Source organism: Pongo pygmaeus, chromosome 5 (genome assembly GCF_028885625.2).
Source record: "Pongo pygmaeus isolate AG05252 chromosome 5, NHGRI_mPonPyg2-v2.0_pri, whole genome shotgun sequence".
Taxonomy (NCBI): Eukaryota; Metazoa; Chordata; class Mammalia; order Primates; family Hominidae; genus Pongo; species Pongo pygmaeus.
This window is the reverse complement of record NC_072378.2, coordinates 79,463,766-79,481,703: the sequence shown is the minus strand read 5'-3', so window position 1 is coordinate 79,481,703 and position 17,938 is coordinate 79,463,766. Positions and strand designations below refer to the sequence as shown.

Sequence of the window (17,938 nt, the reverse complement as noted above, 5' to 3'; positions counted from 1 at the left end):
TACACTAAAAGCAGAAGTGGTAAAGGAATGATAGGCATTCTAGATCAATTTTCATTAGGCAAGAAGAAAGATTTACAATGTTCTAAGCTTCTAGATGTGGAGGCTTTGGAGCTTCCGGAGAGTACTAGAAATATTAAGAGATTTTAAGATGAGAAATGCCATGATCTGACATGCAATTTTAAAAGATACTCAAAGTGCTGTGTGAGAATAAATTGTAGGAGGAAATAAATGGATGTAGAGAGATCAGTTAAGGGGTGATTGAGGTCAGGCACGGTTACTCACACCTATAATCCCAGCACTTTGGGAGGCCAAGGCAGGTGGATTACAAAGTCAAGAGTTCGAGACCAGCCTGACCAACATGGTGAAACCCCATCTCTACTAAAAATACAAAAATTAGCCGGGCATGGTGGTGAGTGCCTGTAATCCCAGCTACTCAGGAGGCTGAGGCAGGAGAATCACTTGAACCTGGGAGGTGGAGGTTGCAGTGAGCCAAGATCATGCCACTGCACTCCGGTCTGGGTGACAGAGCAAGACTGTCTCAAAAAAAAAAAAAAAAAAAAAAGAGGTGATTGAAGTTTGAAGTGCTTAAGGTGGGAGAGAAATGATGGAACTTTCAGTTAAACTATATGCAGTAGAGCTGAGGGAAGTGGAAAAAATCAAGATATATTTTGCAAGCAGAATTAATAGGAGGTGGTCATGAATTGGATGTGTGTTGGAAGGGAGAATATTATAAAATGTCATTGATCACTTTTGGCATGTGTGGAAATAGGGAAATATGGAAGAAGAACAGATTGTGGGGAGGGGAAGATAGGTTTTTAACATGTTGATTTTCAAGATGCCTGAGTTACATTAAAGAGAAAGTACCACACAAGCTATGAGATATAGGAGCTGGAAAGAAGATCTAGGTTGAACATATATATCTGAGAGTTATGAATGCAGATGGCAACCAACACTATGAGAGTGCATGAAATAATTTAGGCAGGGCTCTCTGCTCCTCCTGTTTGACAGACAGCTGCATCTTCTCTTGCAGTGCCAACCACATCCCTGAGACACCATGGGGAAAGTGAAGGTTGGAGTCAACGGATTTGGTTGTATTGGGTGCCTGGTCATCAGGGCTGCTTACAATTCTGGTAAAGTAGATATTGTCGCCATCAATGACCCATTCATTGACCTTAACTACATGGTCTACATGTTCCAGTATGATCCCACCCATGGTAAATTCCATGGCACCATCAAGGCTGAGAACAGGAAGCGTGTCATCAATGGAAATCCCATCACTATCTTCCAGGAGCCAGGTACCTCCAAAATCAAGTGAGGAGATGCTGGCGCTGAGTATGTCATGGAGTCCACTGGCATCTTCACCACCATGGAGAATGCTGGGGCTCACTTGCAGTGGGGAGCCAAAAGGGTCATCATCTCTTCCCCCTCTGCTGACCCCCCCATGTTCATGATGGGTGTGAACCATGAGAAGTATGACAACAGCCTCAAGATCATCAGCAATGCCACCTGAACCACCAACTGCCTAGTGCCCCTGGCCAAAGTCACCCATGACAACTTTGGTATTGTAGAAGGACTCATGACCACAGTCCACGCCATCACTGCCACCCAGAAGACTGTGAATGGCCCCTCCAGGAAACTGTGGCATGACAGCCACAGGGCTCTCCAGAACATCATCCCTGCCTCTACTGGGCTGCCAAGGCTGTGAGGAAGGTCATCCCTGAGCTGAATGGGAAGCTCACTGGCATGGCCTTCCGTGTCCCCACTGCCAACGTGTCAGTGGTGGACCTGACCTACCATCTGGAAAAACCTGCCAAATATGATGACATCAAGAAGGTGGTGAAGCAGGCATCAGAGGGCCCCCTCAAAGGCATCCTGGGCTACACTGAGCACCAAGTGGTCTCCTCCGACTTCAACAGTGACACCCACTCTTCCACCTTCAATGCTGGGGCTGGCACTGCCCTCGACGACCACTTTGTCAAGCTCATTTCCTGTCATGACAATGAATTTGGCTACAACAACAGGGTGGTGGACCTCATGGCCCACATGGCCTCCAAGGAGTAAGACCCCTGGACCACCAGCCCCAGCGACAGCACAAGAGGAAGAAAGAGGCCCTCACTGTTGGGGAGTCCCTGGCAAACTCATTCTCCACCACACTGAATCTTCCTCCTCACAGTTTCCATGCAGGCCCCTTGAAGAGGGAGGGGCCTAGGGAGATCCATGTTGTTGTGTACCATCAATAAAGTCCCCTGTGCTCAGCCAAAAATAATAACAATTATAATAGTTTAAGCAGAAAGGATAACGTAAGTAAAAAAAAAAAAACTTGTAAAGCAGCCAGAAATAATTGAATTTTAACATTCACAGGCCACAAAGAAGAGGAGAAACTGACAAGGATGAGAAAGAGGGAACAGATATATAAGTGATGTTACAGAAGCCAATGTTTTCCCTCAGTTGTTATTCACATTTGCTTTTGTGTATAGTGTGTATGGATTCTTCAGGTTCAAGACAGTTTCTCCAAGATCAGAGGGAGGTCATTCATCTTTGTGTGGTTCACAGGCAGGTGAATCCTACTGCAAAGCTGCTGAGTCCATAAAATTACGGTTCATTTATTGGAAAGTTTTTAAGCATTTATTCACATATAACCATTTTCCTTAAGAGGCATTCCTGGATCATCAGGATGGCTGGTAGGAGATAGCTTCTGGAATCGAATAAATGCTTGCCTAGAACCAAGTATTTTTCTGATGTCTTGGGTTTTTAAAAGTAAGTCCTTGAAATACAGCTGGTTTCTTTCCTCTATCATGGTTGGTTTATTTCCTCTCAGGGGCTCTTTTTATCTTCTCCTACCCTGAAACCAGATTGCTCTTCAGTAATAGGAATATGAGAGCAGGGTGAAAAGGCATTCCCCATTAACACTTGGAATTTATTACCAGATTTCTTGGACCAAAGTTTGTTGATATCCATGAAGACGGAGATGTTAGAGTAGTAAGTGAAGGAAATCACAACTCAGACAATACTCAATTAAGAGTGACAAAATTTTTCTTGGTATAACCAAGCCAGGAAAAACGGGCAGAACCACCATGGTTTCCCCTTTTATCACTATATGCTTGAATGTATGACTAAAAGTGTGGGATATGGCCTTGAAACATGGCTATGTGAAGAGAGACTGGGCTAATGGCTTTGACCAGTAAAGAATACAGATTGGGTGTACATATTGGGTGACACCAAAACAATGAATATCCAATGTAAGTAATTTGTAGTTGTCATTCTTAGGAAAGGAGTAGCATATGTACCTTAGAAATATGCATCAGGGGTTGCAAAGCTGAGAAAGCATTCTGATATATGATTCTGGTGGAGGTGGTGGTGGGTGAACCTAACTTATTCCCAGCATCCAATATGCCTAGTTGAAAATCATTATAATAAATTTAGTAAGAGACAAATAGCAAACTGGGAAAATATATTTGCAACATATGCAGACAAACTGTTAATAACTTTATGATAAGAAGACGTCTTATAAATCAATAAGAAAAAGTAGACATAACTAACGGAAAATGTCTAAAGAATTCAAACAAACAATTCCTGAAAGAAGGCTAAAATTGCAATAAACATGATAATCTGTCAAGCAACAATGAAATATCAATATTTACCTCTCAGACTGCTAATGATTACGAAGCATAAATTCAGTAAAGAGAATGGGGTGGGGAAATGAGCACCTTTTCATAAATTTTGGTGGAATTGTGAATTAGTACATTTCTGGAGGTTAAGTGGGCATGATGTGTCAAAATTTGTAAACTTAAAACCCTTTGGCTGGGTACAGTGGCTCACACCTGTACTCCCAGCACTTTGGGAGGCCAAGGCGGGCAGATCACATGACACCAGGAGTTTGAGACTAGCCTAGCTAACATGGTGAAACCCCGTCTCTAATAAAAATACAAAAATTAGCTGGGTGTGATGGCACATGCCTGTAATCCCACCTACTCGGGAGGCTGGGGCATAAGAATCCCTCAAACCCGGGAGGCAGAGGTTGCAGTGAGCCGAGACTGGGCCACTACACTCTATCCTGGGAAAGAGAGTGGGATGCCGTCTCAAAACAAAGACAACCACCTCCCCACCCCCCAAAAAAGTCCCAAACCTTTGACCCAGAAATTTCCCTTGTAAATATTTATGCTAAGAGTTATTAAACAAGTGCACAAAATTGCATATTGTGGATACTAAAAGACCAATTGATACAGTAGTTCAAATTTGAAACAATCTAAATGCTAATGTATAGGGTAAATGGCTACATAAATGAGTGTATATCCATATAATGGAATATTAAGTACTTGGTATTATGTTGAAAAGTATTCCTGATGTATTAAGTTTTTAAAAAAGCAGATTATAGAGTAGCATTATTTAAAAAAACCATCTGTGTTAAGAAAAAAAGGCTTATATAGGCATGTAAAATTTATTTGGAATGGGAGACGAAATTATGGGGGGGATTTTCATTTTGTTTCTTTTTTTGTTATTTTATCTGTGCTAATGTATTATCAGGATAATCTATGTCCATTTAAATAAAATAAAAATAATTCATACAAGCTAACAAAAAGGTAAACATCTTTAAAAGTTTGAATGAAACATATCTCATGGAAAACATTGTAATTCCAAGTTAGTAAAGCATCTGTGTTACATGATGGCTATAACTTGGGGGAGGAGTAGTGAGCAGAATAAAACAAAAGACTGGAACTAATAGTAGTTAGTGTTATCAACAATTTTCTCCATTTTCTCTAAGTAGCATCCATGTAGCAAAATTTACTTCTAAAAGATTTAAAGTCTTTCTCTACAACTCTTTAATTAGTTTATTTCTTTTGACTCCTGACTCAACAGGCTTCCAGGTTCACTTTTCTTTGAAAGCAGAGGTTGCTGACAATATTAGCAACATGGAAAGGTGGACTAGGTAAAAAAAGGTGGATAGCTTGATTTATGTTGCTAACCTTGTATGGACTGTAGGACATTTAAAAATATTTTGTACTGGGCATGGTGGCTCGCTCCTGTAATCCCAGTGGTTTTGGAGGCCAAGGCAGGAGGATTGCTTGCAGGCAGGAATTTGAGACCAGCCTGGGCAACACAGCCAGTCCTCCTTCTCTATCAGCTATTTAGGAGGCTGAGGCAGGAGGATAGCTCGAGCCCAGGAATTCGTGTTGCACTAACCTATGATTGCACCACTGCAATCCAGCCTAGCTGATAGAGTGAGACCCTGTTTTTAAAAAGAAAAAAATATTGCTATTTTATACAAAAAAATTTATGATAAAATGTCTTCTCCTTTAGGTTTTGTAGGTAACTGTATCCTATTTGCATTTGATCCACATGAAAGAATTCTCTGTTCTCAAAATTTGCAGATGCTGTTGTTGCTTGTATTTGCTTTTACTCTGTTATGATGCTACCAAGATTTTGGTTAGATGGCTGTTATTCTAGGTGGCAGACATGCGGGTTTCCCTCCCTTTGCACAACTAAACAAGGTAAGCTTTGGTTGTGGGCAGTCACTGGTATTTACAAACCACTTATTCATGCCAGGTAATAGGGTTCCAGATTGGGAAAGTTTTATGTTCTGGTTCTTGGTATATGTTTAGACAGCTTATAAAGGTAAATAAACATTCTACTCTTACAGGTGGAGTGTGGACACAGTGATACCTGTGTGACCGCCATTCCCAGCTGAAGGTTAGCTCATCTATGATTTTCTTATACGTGACTGGCGCCCCCTAGTGAATAGGGACTTAAGTTGACCTCCACAGTAGAAGAAATATCAGGGAAATACCTGAAGCTGTTTTAACAATTTCTCCTTGTATTAAGTATTATGCTGCAGTTTTAGGTGTGTGAATGGAAGCATGGGTAGAGATCTGTTCTCCCTAAAAAATCCAGGATTCCACAATATAGAAATAGTAATCAAAATTTTAGGTGAAGCTCGAACTAATCCGAACTTTGCTAGATCATCAGCGTAAATGAATGGGTATTGATCCACTCCCTAAATGAAGAGACTTGACTGGATTTCTTCTTTTTATATAGCTACTAGAATCTGTTACACATAATTTAGGATTGAGACTTGAGAAATTGTCATTCCAATCCAGAAAACTTTAGTTTTGCAAATATATTTGGCAAATTAATAAATTACATTTTATTTGGTTAATTTCAAGAATAGGGCATTTAAAGAAGTCTGTCTGTGTTTGCTTTAGTTAGGCAATAAAGTTCCTGCCACTAACAATAATCCTTATTATTCTCTGAAAGACATGTTATATTTTTGTCATCATAAATATTTATTAATTACTGTTTATAGCACTGGGTTAGGTACTCATCAAGCAACCAAAAATAATTCTTACCATCTAGGATGCTTCCAATATAAAATATAGACAATATATAACCAGGTCAATTGGGAAATAGATCATTTCAGTATGATAAAAGATAGTATTCACATTAACAGTGTGAAAGGGCAGGAACAATAAGACACTTGACTCACTGGTCTTTAAAATGTAGCATCCAAAATGAGCAAGTGGAGAAAAGGTTAAACAAGTAGGTGACATTTAAAAAACAAGTAGATGAAAAGGTTATTGGACTATTCTCAAAAATCTTGTTTTATGTGAGAAACCATCAAATTATGAATTGCAAGTAGTGTATTTTTTTTTACTTTTCAAGGGTAGGCTCTCCTATACCTTATCTAAATAATTTTTCAAAATAGCCACAATTACTTTGTTTTCCTCTCTACACTAAATTGCCCTTTGCCTCTTGAGCGATTACCTTTTTCAGATTCACCTCAACTTCTTCAGGTTCAAGCGGACTTCACCTGTAAGCCCTTCTCGGTTCTCCCTCTTCTCTGAACTACTAATGGCCTAATTTAGCACAATTATATTGCTTTGTTCATTCCATGTATAGTAAAAGAGTCTACAAAACACATGCAAGCGTTCATTCAATTATATGTTGATTTGTTCATGGGTCGACCCCAAAGTCTATTCTCCATCGCTGAAGCATGGAAGACAAATACCCTTCACTTCTTCAGAGGCATAACACATGCACTTCTCTTGTCATGGTGACAGGCATGTGCTGGTGGAGGTCAAAGAAACAGGAACACAAGTGAAATCGAGGTGAGTGTCAGGTAAGGACCAAAGCACCACGCCTACCCCACCTTTGCCCACAGAACACCCAGTCTTCCCGTGTCCTGTTTCCCAGGACGTGTCCGGGGTGGATAAGAAGTCACCCGTGGGGAGGCGGTGAACTCCTCCGCAGGGGCCGATGCCCGGGACAGGGGCGGGAAAGGCTAATGAGGCGACTTGTGCGGGGAGGGGCCAAGGAGGGGCCAAGGAGGGGCCAAGGAGGGGCCCAGGTGTCCCGCTCCCGCGCGACCGCGCGCGCCTGCGCGAGCTCGTATTGCGTCGCATCCTTGAGCGCAGCATCCCTACGCCCGCGAGTCCCAATACTAGGGAGGGAGGGAGGAGGGGCGGCCGGCCCCCCGCCCCCGCGCGCGGCCACGTGACGCCGGCTGAGGAGATTGGAGGGGCTGCGGCGCGAGGCTGCAGACTGGTGCAGCGCACTGTGCTGGCGGCTGGGCCTCCTCCACCTCCTAGTCTTTCTCCCGGGAACCTTGACGACGCCTTCCGCTTGGCCCTGCCTTCTGCCGCATCCCCGTCGTCGCGGCGCCTCGAGGAGCAGGAGAAGACGCAGCCGGGCCGCCGCCGTTAGAGGGGTCCCCGGCCGCCGCTCGCCCCGTCGGCCGCCACCACCTCCGGGGTCAGCCCTCTCTCGGGGTCTCTGCTTTCTCCTGCCGCCAGCGCCCGCTCATCGCCGCGATGGGGCTCCTGGACTCGGAGCCGGGTAGTGTCCTAAACGTAGTGTCCACGGCACTGAACGACACGGTAGAGTTCTACCGCTGGACCTGGTCCATCGCAGGTAAAGCCGCTGACTTCCCCATCCTCGCTTGGTCCCCCGCGGGGGGTCATCGGCCCCTGGCCTCGTAGCGCCCGGGCCCGGCCCCACAGGCCCCCGCGCCCTGCGGCTTTCGGATGCTGCGGATCAGCGGAGGGGCCGGCGCGGGCACTGCGGTTGAGCACTGGTTAATCTGATCCGAATGTTAAGGCCTCCCCTCCCCCGACACTCGCAGGTTTTTCCTCTGAGCTCCCTCCATCTCGGATGCGGGAGCTGACATATCAGATGGAGCCTGTGCAGCTAGGAACTCCTCGCAGGAGCCGCCCCACCCTGTGCTCCCACATCTCCCGAGCTCGCCTCACTCTTCCCCGTGCACAGGATTCCTTTTAACATTTAGTCCTATTTTGTATGGAGAGCGGGCTGGGGAGGAAGGAGGGCTTCAGGGGCAGCTGAAGGTACAGGAGGTTTCTTCAGCCTCCTGGTTGCTTTGACACAACCCTGCTAATCTTTTCTTCTATCTAGCTCCTTCACCTATAGTATAATTTGGACTGAAAAGTAAAATAACATTGTTTGGCTCCTTGAACCTTGAAGAATGTTAGTTTCCGAGGCATTTTCAACAGCAAATATGTTTGAAGTGATTGTCTATAATGTCTTTGCGCACTGCAGTGCAGTCAGGGGGAGGGGGAGGCCAAAACACCGGGGAAGAAATCAGTCTTTAGGAAGGGGGTCTCTACAGCAACACCTAGAGGTTGTCCCAGATGCCTACACATATACAGTTCTTAAATCAGCAAACTTTAGCTGTTGCAGTTAATTTGGCAGGGCTGTCAATTGTTTGATATATGCAGCTTTCCTAGCGTCCAATTGTGATATTATGTTTTTACATTTTACTGTTTATTTCTTCATTTGCTTCGCTGCTTTTGATTTTAAAGCATTTAAAAGTCTTTGATATCTAAAATAAGGTTTAAAGGATTTCAGAAATGATTTTACGATGTCAATTTTTCTGGTCCTTTTGCAGTATCACACTGCATCCTATCAGTGAAGGATATTAACGTTCCATCTTATGACTCTGCCTTCCCTACTTCGAAATGAAAATGTACTCCTGTAGTTTTTGTGTTTATTGTTAGAGTAAATTAGACAGATTAGACAGTGGTTACAGCATGAATGTAGTCCGATACATAGGGCTTATGTTGTGGGAAAAACGTTTGCTGGAATTATTTTTGTGAGAGACAAAATGATTATTTGACATTAATACTGCATTCACTTCTTTAGAAAAGTATGTTCTTTTTCAGAAGATCTCAACTTTGACACTGGGAAATAGCTATTTAATAAGCCATTACAGCTGAAAATGGTTAAAAGGCAGTTTTCAATGGAGTATTTCTTCAAGTTTTTTTTTTTTTCTGTGTGTTGTTACACTGATGTTACGCTGTACCTGCAAAAACTGGGAAAGATGTGCCCTTCCCTTCATGTCTGTGATTTCGGTTCTTTAAACGTTGCATCAGGGCTTCCCATTACACAATTGTATAGAGCTGAACATCAGACAAGTTCTTTAGCAGGTAATAGCACTTCGCATACCTAGGAGTTAGACTCTGTTGAGATCCTCCAGTCTCCATATAGCCAGAGCCACACCCAGGAGTTCTCAGTCCTGTCATTCCTATCCTATCCCGGAGCTTTCCCATCTCTTGAGTCTCAGAAGGAAAAATTGAGGGCAAAGGTAGAATACACCTTTCTGTGATGGTGAATTCCTTCCTGATGATGTTTGTGTAAAAAAAAACCACACACACACACAAATGAAACAGGAAATTTTGTGCAGTTGCCGCATGTGAAAGCTTGCTACTAGGCTTTGGAGGGTATATAAAATAATATAATATTGTGGGCCAAGCCTGAGAAGTGAGAGTAGCCCTAGAACTCGAGTGACCTCTCACTAGCAGGCCCAAGGAAGGTATTTGCCTATGCTTTGACTATCCACTTACGAAACCTGAGACTGCTTCCTTGCTTTCTGTAATGAGCTACCTTATGTAGGCAGATGGTATTTCTTAACCAACAGAGAGGCTTAGTGGATATAGTCTGTTCTGCTGTACTGCTGTGTGAGGAGGAGTATTTTTCAGGTCCAGGCCGAATAGACCTGAAGTCTGTGGTGTCCCATTTACGTTTACTCTCCCTCATTCTATGCTCCTCGTGTTCCTTTTTTTTTTTTGGACTCATTCACTCTGCTCTGATTCCACCTCTCAGCATAATTTGATGAAAATCTGGGTGGGGGATATCAAAGTAGAAAAGTAGCTTATTAGATAAGGTTAAACAAAAGTTGGTGAGTCAGATGTTTGGAAAGAAGGGGAAACAAAAATGGGCGGGATAGAAAGATGGTCTTGAGCAATAGTGATGAGTGTGGTGAAAGGATGCAAATTATTGAGGGAGAGCAAGAAATGAAGTAGGCTCCTTATCCTTGGCTGCTCTCGTTCCTAGTGCTGTAGTTACATGCTTCTTTCATTCTTTTATTAATTCATTAAATGCCATTTTGTGCTGTTATATCAAATGGTGCTTTAAATATCCAAACATATCCAAAGAAATGTCTGAAAACTGGGCTTTTCAGAGGCACATACGTAGCAAATACAAAATATGGTCCATAATAATGTTAACAAAAATGTTCCTTTTACTATAGTATTAACACTTTGTACATTGGAATTGAAACTTTGAAAGAGCTGTACTTTTAGAAAAACAACAAAAGTAATTTTTATTTCTCTATATTTGTAGACATTTTGAACGAGGAATTTAGCGTTGGTTTATATTAAATTATAGGCTGGTGTAGGACTTTATACTAGTTGTTAGTATTAGAGTAGGTATTCCATGTCATCATGTTAGTTTTTTTCTTCTATTCTTTCACTTCATGAGTACATTTAAATTATTAGGATTGGAGTCCTAGGCTCAAAGTATGTATCTAATAAAAGTTGTATATACATTTTTTAAACTGATAAATCTAAATATTCCCCAATCTATGAATACCCAACTTATCTACATTATTCATTTATTCATGCTTTTAATAAATGTTCAATAGCTTTTTTGCATACCTGACATTTAGCATATAAACACCCTAGAGAGTTAGTAGGATGCTTACAGTAAAGCCAGGTGTCTCCTGTGAGGCCATATATCTTGTGACCATTTGTTTCTAAATAGCTGTTGTTCACAGGGTATGGGTGCTGTCTGTTGGTTGGGGGTGGTAATGATTGGCATTGGCCCTCTTTTCATAGATGCAGTACCCCGCATTTTGGTGAAAACAATTGTCTACTTGGTAGTTGCAGTTAGAACATAACTTGCTGGGTCCTTGAATTCACTTTGGAGGGGTCAGAAAGGAGAAGGGATGAGTGGTACAGGAAGAGGGAGGAGAGCTGTAGGATGACGAAATGTGGAAGCCAGGCTTATGATACCATTTCTTTCCGTATTTACTTGCCATGTGCAGGCACAGTTCTAGGCTCTGGGGAGGAAAGGAGGACACTTGGTCACTGCCTTCATGCAGCTTGCAAAGTCTAGGAGGTCACTGTCATTCCCCTTTCCTTGATATCATGGTCTAGAGGCAGTGGGATCTGTCAGACTCAGGCCTAGCTGGGGCCTAGGGAAGATCAGAAAAGTCCTTCCCTGCTCTTCTCATCTCTACTTCTCCTAACTGAAAGGAATATACAGGTTGTTTTTAGAATATTTTAGCTGTTTCATCACAGTTTACTTCCCTCTGCCCTTGAATGAGGAGTTGATGTGAGTACTGTCAGAGTATTTGGAGAGGCATACTAGGGCAAAAGGTGTCAAAGGCAAGGGGAACAGCTTGACTGAAAACCATGGAAACTGGGAAGGTGTTTAAGGGTCAGGCCAGTGAGTCATCCAGGTTTGATGAAGCTGGGGTCTAGTGGGAGGGGATGTTTAACTCAGCTCAAATAAGCTGAAGTAAAAGCAGGTTTGTCTTAGGGATTGCTAGGCCCCAGAGGAGCATGTATTTTAAATATTGTACAGTATGCTTACATTAATTTTATTATTTGTCACAGTTAATGTTTAGTTTTTCATCTATGTTATTACCTAAAATAGGTTTATTTGTTTGGCTTAGCCTGGTAACACAGTTTTCTTTGAATGTTTCTTTGAGAAAAGACATTCTGATTCAAGTTGTAGGCAGCTAATTAAAAAAAAAAAAAAAAAAAAAAGAAAGAAACATCACCAGCTCCTAACACGGGATCTCCCTTGGTCACTGTTTTCAGTGAGGTCCTAATTATCCTTTACTCATAAGCTCTCTGAAGCCTCTGGGATGTCCATGCCATTTTATGGTTTTTTGTTTTGGTTTGGTTTTTATTGTCTTTTCCTTCACCACAGTCTGATTTTTGGTGGCAGACTGCTAGACTTTAATAGCTAATGCTCTTGTCCATTCCCCAATGATAGCATAAAGTAAAACATTCTATTGCAGATGGAATTCTAGGAGGGTAAACAATGCAGATTCTAAAACTGGTGTCAGGACACAGTTTTAACTATTTTAACTTAGATTCTTTGGCTTAGGAACACAAAGTTTTAAGAATTCTGCAGATAATTATATATCAGATGGCACTTTTGTAAACTTAAGAGCCACAGAGCACTTGGTCATCCTTTAAAAATTCAATTTGTTTTCTTATTTTTTTGCTCAAGTCCTGTGGATAATGTCACCTGTAAATGATTTAACCTTATTAACATAAGTATTTTTCATTTATTGAGCCACTTATTATTCTGAATTAGGCATATATTAGCACACCGAAATGAGTAGTGTAACAGTCTATCTTTTTTCGCTTTAGATGGTTTTTTTCCTCTTCTTTATCAGGATATTTTGCCTATTAACAAACGAAGGTACTATTGTTTTATTTTCCATTAGAATATATATTTTAAAATCATGTGGGTTTGGATTTCAGAAAGGAGATGGGAGGAAACACATGGCCTTTTAAAGCCAAGGTCCACATTAACTTTCTAGCTTGATCCTTCAGTATTCCCCTGCCCAAAGACCTGCAGCTCTAGCCAACTGAGATAACTCACTGACCCTTGAGTAAAATGTATACATGTCTACCTTTATGTTTCTCATCCCACCATTCCCCTTGCCTTTACCCACCTTTTCCCTGTTTACCTCTCCAGATACCTTTTACCAGAACCCAGTACAATAGTCCTCCTTTGCAAAGCCTTTCTTGTTTATGGTACCCTGGAGCAAGTTGTTGTCTCACAGGAGCTCATTGTCTTTAGTAATTACTCATGTATTTCCTGTGCCATTCCTTCTATGACCCTAGTCTCAAACTGTTTAAACTTTCGTTATTATTTACCACTTCACTCCTTTGTATCTTTCTCTCCAACATCAGAGATTATCACACGTATTTGTTGATATGATATGTATCAGGAGATGACCCTCTTAATCTAGCGTAATTTTGAATCATGATATATTGTGGTTGCTAAACATGAATAAGGCTTTAGACCACACTAAATTATAGAAGGTTTCTCTTTTTGTTTTTTGTAGAGAGGGGGTTTCACCATGTTGCCCTGGCTGCTCTTAAACTCCTGGTGTCATGTGATCTGCCCACCTCAGCCCCACAAAGTGCTGGGATTACAGGCATGACCCACTGTGCCCAGCCAGAGAGTTTTTTAAAAGAATGATATTTTTTATCAGTTGGTCATTAATTCAGTTGCTGTTCACTAAATTTAATGAGTAAATCAGGCCATTAAGTCATTTAGAAGCACAAAACAGATAAAAAATGAAGATTCTAAGACATATAAAATCAGATATGATTGTTCTCTTCATTGTCTATGCAGAAGCATTGCCTTGTGTGGAAGTGAGGAGGGCAGTGTGGTATAGTGAATGGGAAGAATTCTGGACTGGGATTTAGATGACCTAGGTTTTAGTCCTGGTCTGCTGCTGATTTGCTGTGAGAGTTTGGACAAGTTCCTTTGCCTTCCCAATTCTCAGCATTGTTCTTCTGTAAATTAAGAGGGTTAAATTAGGTAATCTGTAAGGTCCTACCTGACTCTAAAAGTTTAGATATAGATGTCACTTTCTTTATTCTTGGAATAGGTAAAGCAATTTCAAATAAATATACATTTATCAGGGATTCAGAAACCTCATTCTTTGTAGTAAGTAAAATTTTTTTCCAGCAAAACTGTTATCAACACTGCCTAAATAGTACAAATAACAGATTCTTATTTAGTCCTTTTTACTTTTTAAAATTTGCTTTATGAGAAATAGGTAGAGGAATAGAGAAACAAAAGTATACAGATATTTAAGTGTCTGTTTTGAAATAACATTGCTTTTGTTGCTGTAACACTATATCTATTTAATTATCTGGATTCCTTGAATAACCAAGAGCCAACTATTTTATCAAAAACAGTAGCAATAATATTAAAGAATAAAATTATCTCAATTATATATTACATTTATTTTGTGATACTCAGCTTTTGAGGATGGCATATTATGTCGTTTTAGGCAAGTTATTCATGACTCTTTGGGTCTCTTATTTCTACCTGCGCTGTGAGAGGGTTGAACTACATAACCTTTAAGGCTTAGTTTATTGAATCCTTATAACATCTCCTAAAACAGCAGCCTAGATATCAATCTAAACTCAGTCTTCATATTTTTCCAATAGAAAATGTGAAATTTTAACATACATCATTACAAATGATTTTCTATTATAAACACTTTATATATGAGCATTTTTTACTTAAGTTTGGAAGTATGGCTTAAGATTTTTGTAAAATTGATAAAAATGTGTAGGTCTTACAGAAGAGAAAACAAAAGAAACTAAATGGTTTTGGTATAAGTATGTTCCTTAACTAATCAAAATACAAATTTTTAAAATTTTTTGCCATATTTTTTTTCATGAAATATTACCATTTGTAAACAAATACCTTAGTATGATGTTTTATTTATGATTATATTGTATTAGAGTAAAATTTTTGAAATTTGAAAGACAAATGCATTAGTCCATTGAGGGAATCAGTTACTCACTGTCAGGTATAATCACATAAAAGCATTTGTGATTTTGAACTGCAGAATTCCAAGGAGCAAGCTTTTCTGTTTTCATTTTTATTCACTTATCAAACAAAAACGTGAGCACAGATGTGTGTTTTTAACTAATTTTATATATTTTTTCACACAATGTACATAGCAGCATTATTCACAGTGGTTAAGAGGTGGAAACGACCCAGATGTCCATTGATGGATAAATGGATAAACACAACGTGGTATATACATACAATGGAATATTATTCAGTCTTAAAAAGGAAAGAAATTCTGACATGTGCTACAACATAGATGAACCTTGTATACTAAGTGAAATAGTCTAGTCACAAAAAGATAATTATGTATGTGGCATTATGGTTCCACTTATATGGCCCCTCTACTGTAGTCAAATTCAGGCTGGGCCCAGTGGCTCATGCCTATAATCCTAGCACTTTGAGAGGTGGAAGCTCAAGGATCACTTGAGCCCAGGAGTTCAAGACCAACATGGGCAACAAAAAAATATTAAAAATTAGCCAGGCATAGTGCCATATGCCTGTAGTCTCAGCTATTGAGACGGCTGAGGGAGGAGGATCACTTGAACCTGGGAGGTGAAGGCTTCAGTGAACCATAATTGTGCCACTGCACTCTAACCTGGGTGACAGAGTAAGATCCTGGCCCAATAAATAAATAAATAAATAAATAAATAAATAAAGTAGTCAAATTAATAGAAACAGAAAGTAGAAAGATGTTTGCCAGGGCCTGGGGAGAAGGAGAACTGAAGACTTGTTTAATAGGTATAGAGTTTCAGTTTTTCAAGATAGAAAAGTTCCAGAGATTCACAACAATGTGGATATGCTTAATGATACTGGACTGTACACTTAAAAATGATTAAGACGGTATATTTTATGTTATGTGCTTTTCTTTTTACCGCAATGCAAGAATTTCATATATTATAAAATTAATACATTAGCACCTGTAGAAATGATCTCTTCAGTGCTCAATGGTAAAACAGTCAATTCTTCTTTATTTTTTCAGTCTAAAATGACTTTATAAAGAGCTGTTTATATATGTAGCTGTTTATATATAGCTGTTGGCTTAAAAAAAATCCAAGTGGCTAGAAAGTAGCAAATAACAAGAAAGAAAACTTTAGCTTTGTATTTTTCTTTATGGTTTTACCAAGAACTTCACAATAACTCTGGGAGATAGGCCTTGAAGGCATTTTTTCCATATATTTAGAAGTCCTTCAGATTTACAGAAGTTAAGTAACTTTTTTAGGTGGTCACCATAGTGCAAATAAGTGTGCATGGGTTGTTTTGTCCCTAGCCCGGTGCTCTTTTCTTCCCGTCACACTAGCCAAGCAAGAAAGAAATAATCAGGCCTGTAATCTATGTTTCTCTTTTATTTTACCTTTTCTTTTACTGTTATCTACAAAGTATCACTGTTTAGAATACTAAATCTGAACAGTCATAATATTACCAGAGATCATCTAAAGAAAGACATCTAAATATTCAAAGGTACTATAAAGGTTGGTATATGAGATTAAACTACAAAGTGATATTTATTCATATACTATATACATACACAAATATGTGAATATATGTAAAATACAAAATGTGATATTTAGCCTGAGAAGATGGTTAACTTCCATATGATGGTGTAGGATTGTTTAAAAAAAGTGTATTCAAAGTGAATTATGAAAGTATTTGCCAAATTGCATAATACAAGAGCTAGAAACTTGTTAGTGAAAGGATAATGAAATTCATTCAGGACTAACAGTATTTTACCCAGTGGCTATTCAACTTATAGAACTGTTAGAGTCAAGGGAAGATTTTGGCTAAAGTTCCCATTAACTCACACACTCTAATGATATCTTCCATCTTTTTTGCTAAAGGAAAACACCATTTCAATTTTCTTGAAGCTTTGAGTTCGTTGGTAGTACTGGGTGGATGGTTGAACTTGGAACTCCCAGATTAAGTTTTATCACTACTTTTTCTGAGAAGCCCAGCAAAATTTGGAAACAGGGAGAGAAGGAAACTACTTGTATTCTGATTTTGGCTTCCAGGAAACGAGGCAACATTCTTCAGCTCTCTCTCTTGAGATGTATTTTCTCCCTTGAAATTGTCTCCTTTTCCCCTATGAACTGGCTTTTGTGAATAGGCCATTTTCTGAAGTCATGAATTTGGACATCACCTGCACTTGGGTGCGATGGCTCACGCCTGTAATCCCAGCGCTTTGGGAGGCCGAGGCGGGTGGATCATTGAGGTCAGGAGTTTGAAACCAGATATCATCTGCACATGATGAAACTCACTACGATTTATTGAGCATTTAGTATAGGACCATTTTAAGATGCTGTAGTACTGTATTTTATACACCTTATATTTAATTTTCAGATCATCTCTATAAGTTAGATATTATTTAACCATCTATAGATGAAGAAATAGACTCAAAGCTACATAGCTAGAAAATAACAGAGCTGGAATAGGATCAAGATCTGTCTCCTTCCCAACAGTGACCTTTTTATGATGCAACATAGCCTACTTATTTATTCAATAAATACCATTTTATTGCCCAGTAATAATAGTGAACATTTATTGGATGCTTACTATGTGTCAGGCACTGTGTCCAGTGTTTTATATGTATTATCACATTTAGTCCTCATATTCCATTGGGCTAGGTTCTGTTATTATCCCCATTTTCCAGGTGAGTAAACTGACTTTCCCTGAACCTGATTCATCTAATACTAACCCTGTCAAATTAAATCCCAGGGCAACCAGCCTTCAGCTTGAATCACATATTGATTCTCTCATCTGTGTTAACTGTCTTTTCTCCTTTACAGCTTCTGAATCTGTTCTTATTTTTTGCTTGCTCTAGGAAATTTTATAATTTCGCTCACTTTCTACCATTATTATGATCTCTATTCAGGCAAACTTGCAACGAAAATTCTTTTTCCCTCTGCTTTTTAACTCTGTCCTCCATTCTTTCAGGCTCTTGGGTAACTGTTATAGAACTGAGTTAGAGGAAACATCTTGTTTTAACCCTGTGCTGAACGACTCTCAGGGCACCTGCTCCCTCATACCTTGAGAC

General features: G+C 39.9%; 1 protein-coding gene and 1 pseudogene across 1 annotated transcript in view; both read left to right on the top strand.

The window, feature by feature from the left end:
- The first annotated feature begins 1,054 nt into the window (after positions 1–1,054).
- On the top strand, positions 1,055–2,096 carry LOC129038416 (glyceraldehyde-3-phosphate dehydrogenase-like; annotated as a pseudogene).
- Positions 2,097–7,365: 5,269 nt separating this feature from the next.
- Positions 7,366–17,938, top strand: part of ELOVL4 (ELOVL fatty acid elongase 4) — a 32,888-nt gene continuing 22,315 nt past the window's right edge. The window contains exon 1 of the mRNA XM_054492846.2: positions 7,366–7,905. Within this exon, the coding sequence (XP_054348821.2) occupies positions 7,806–7,905 (100 nt within the window). The 5' untranslated portion in view covers positions 7,366–7,805. The remainder of the gene's footprint in view (positions 7,906–17,938) is intronic.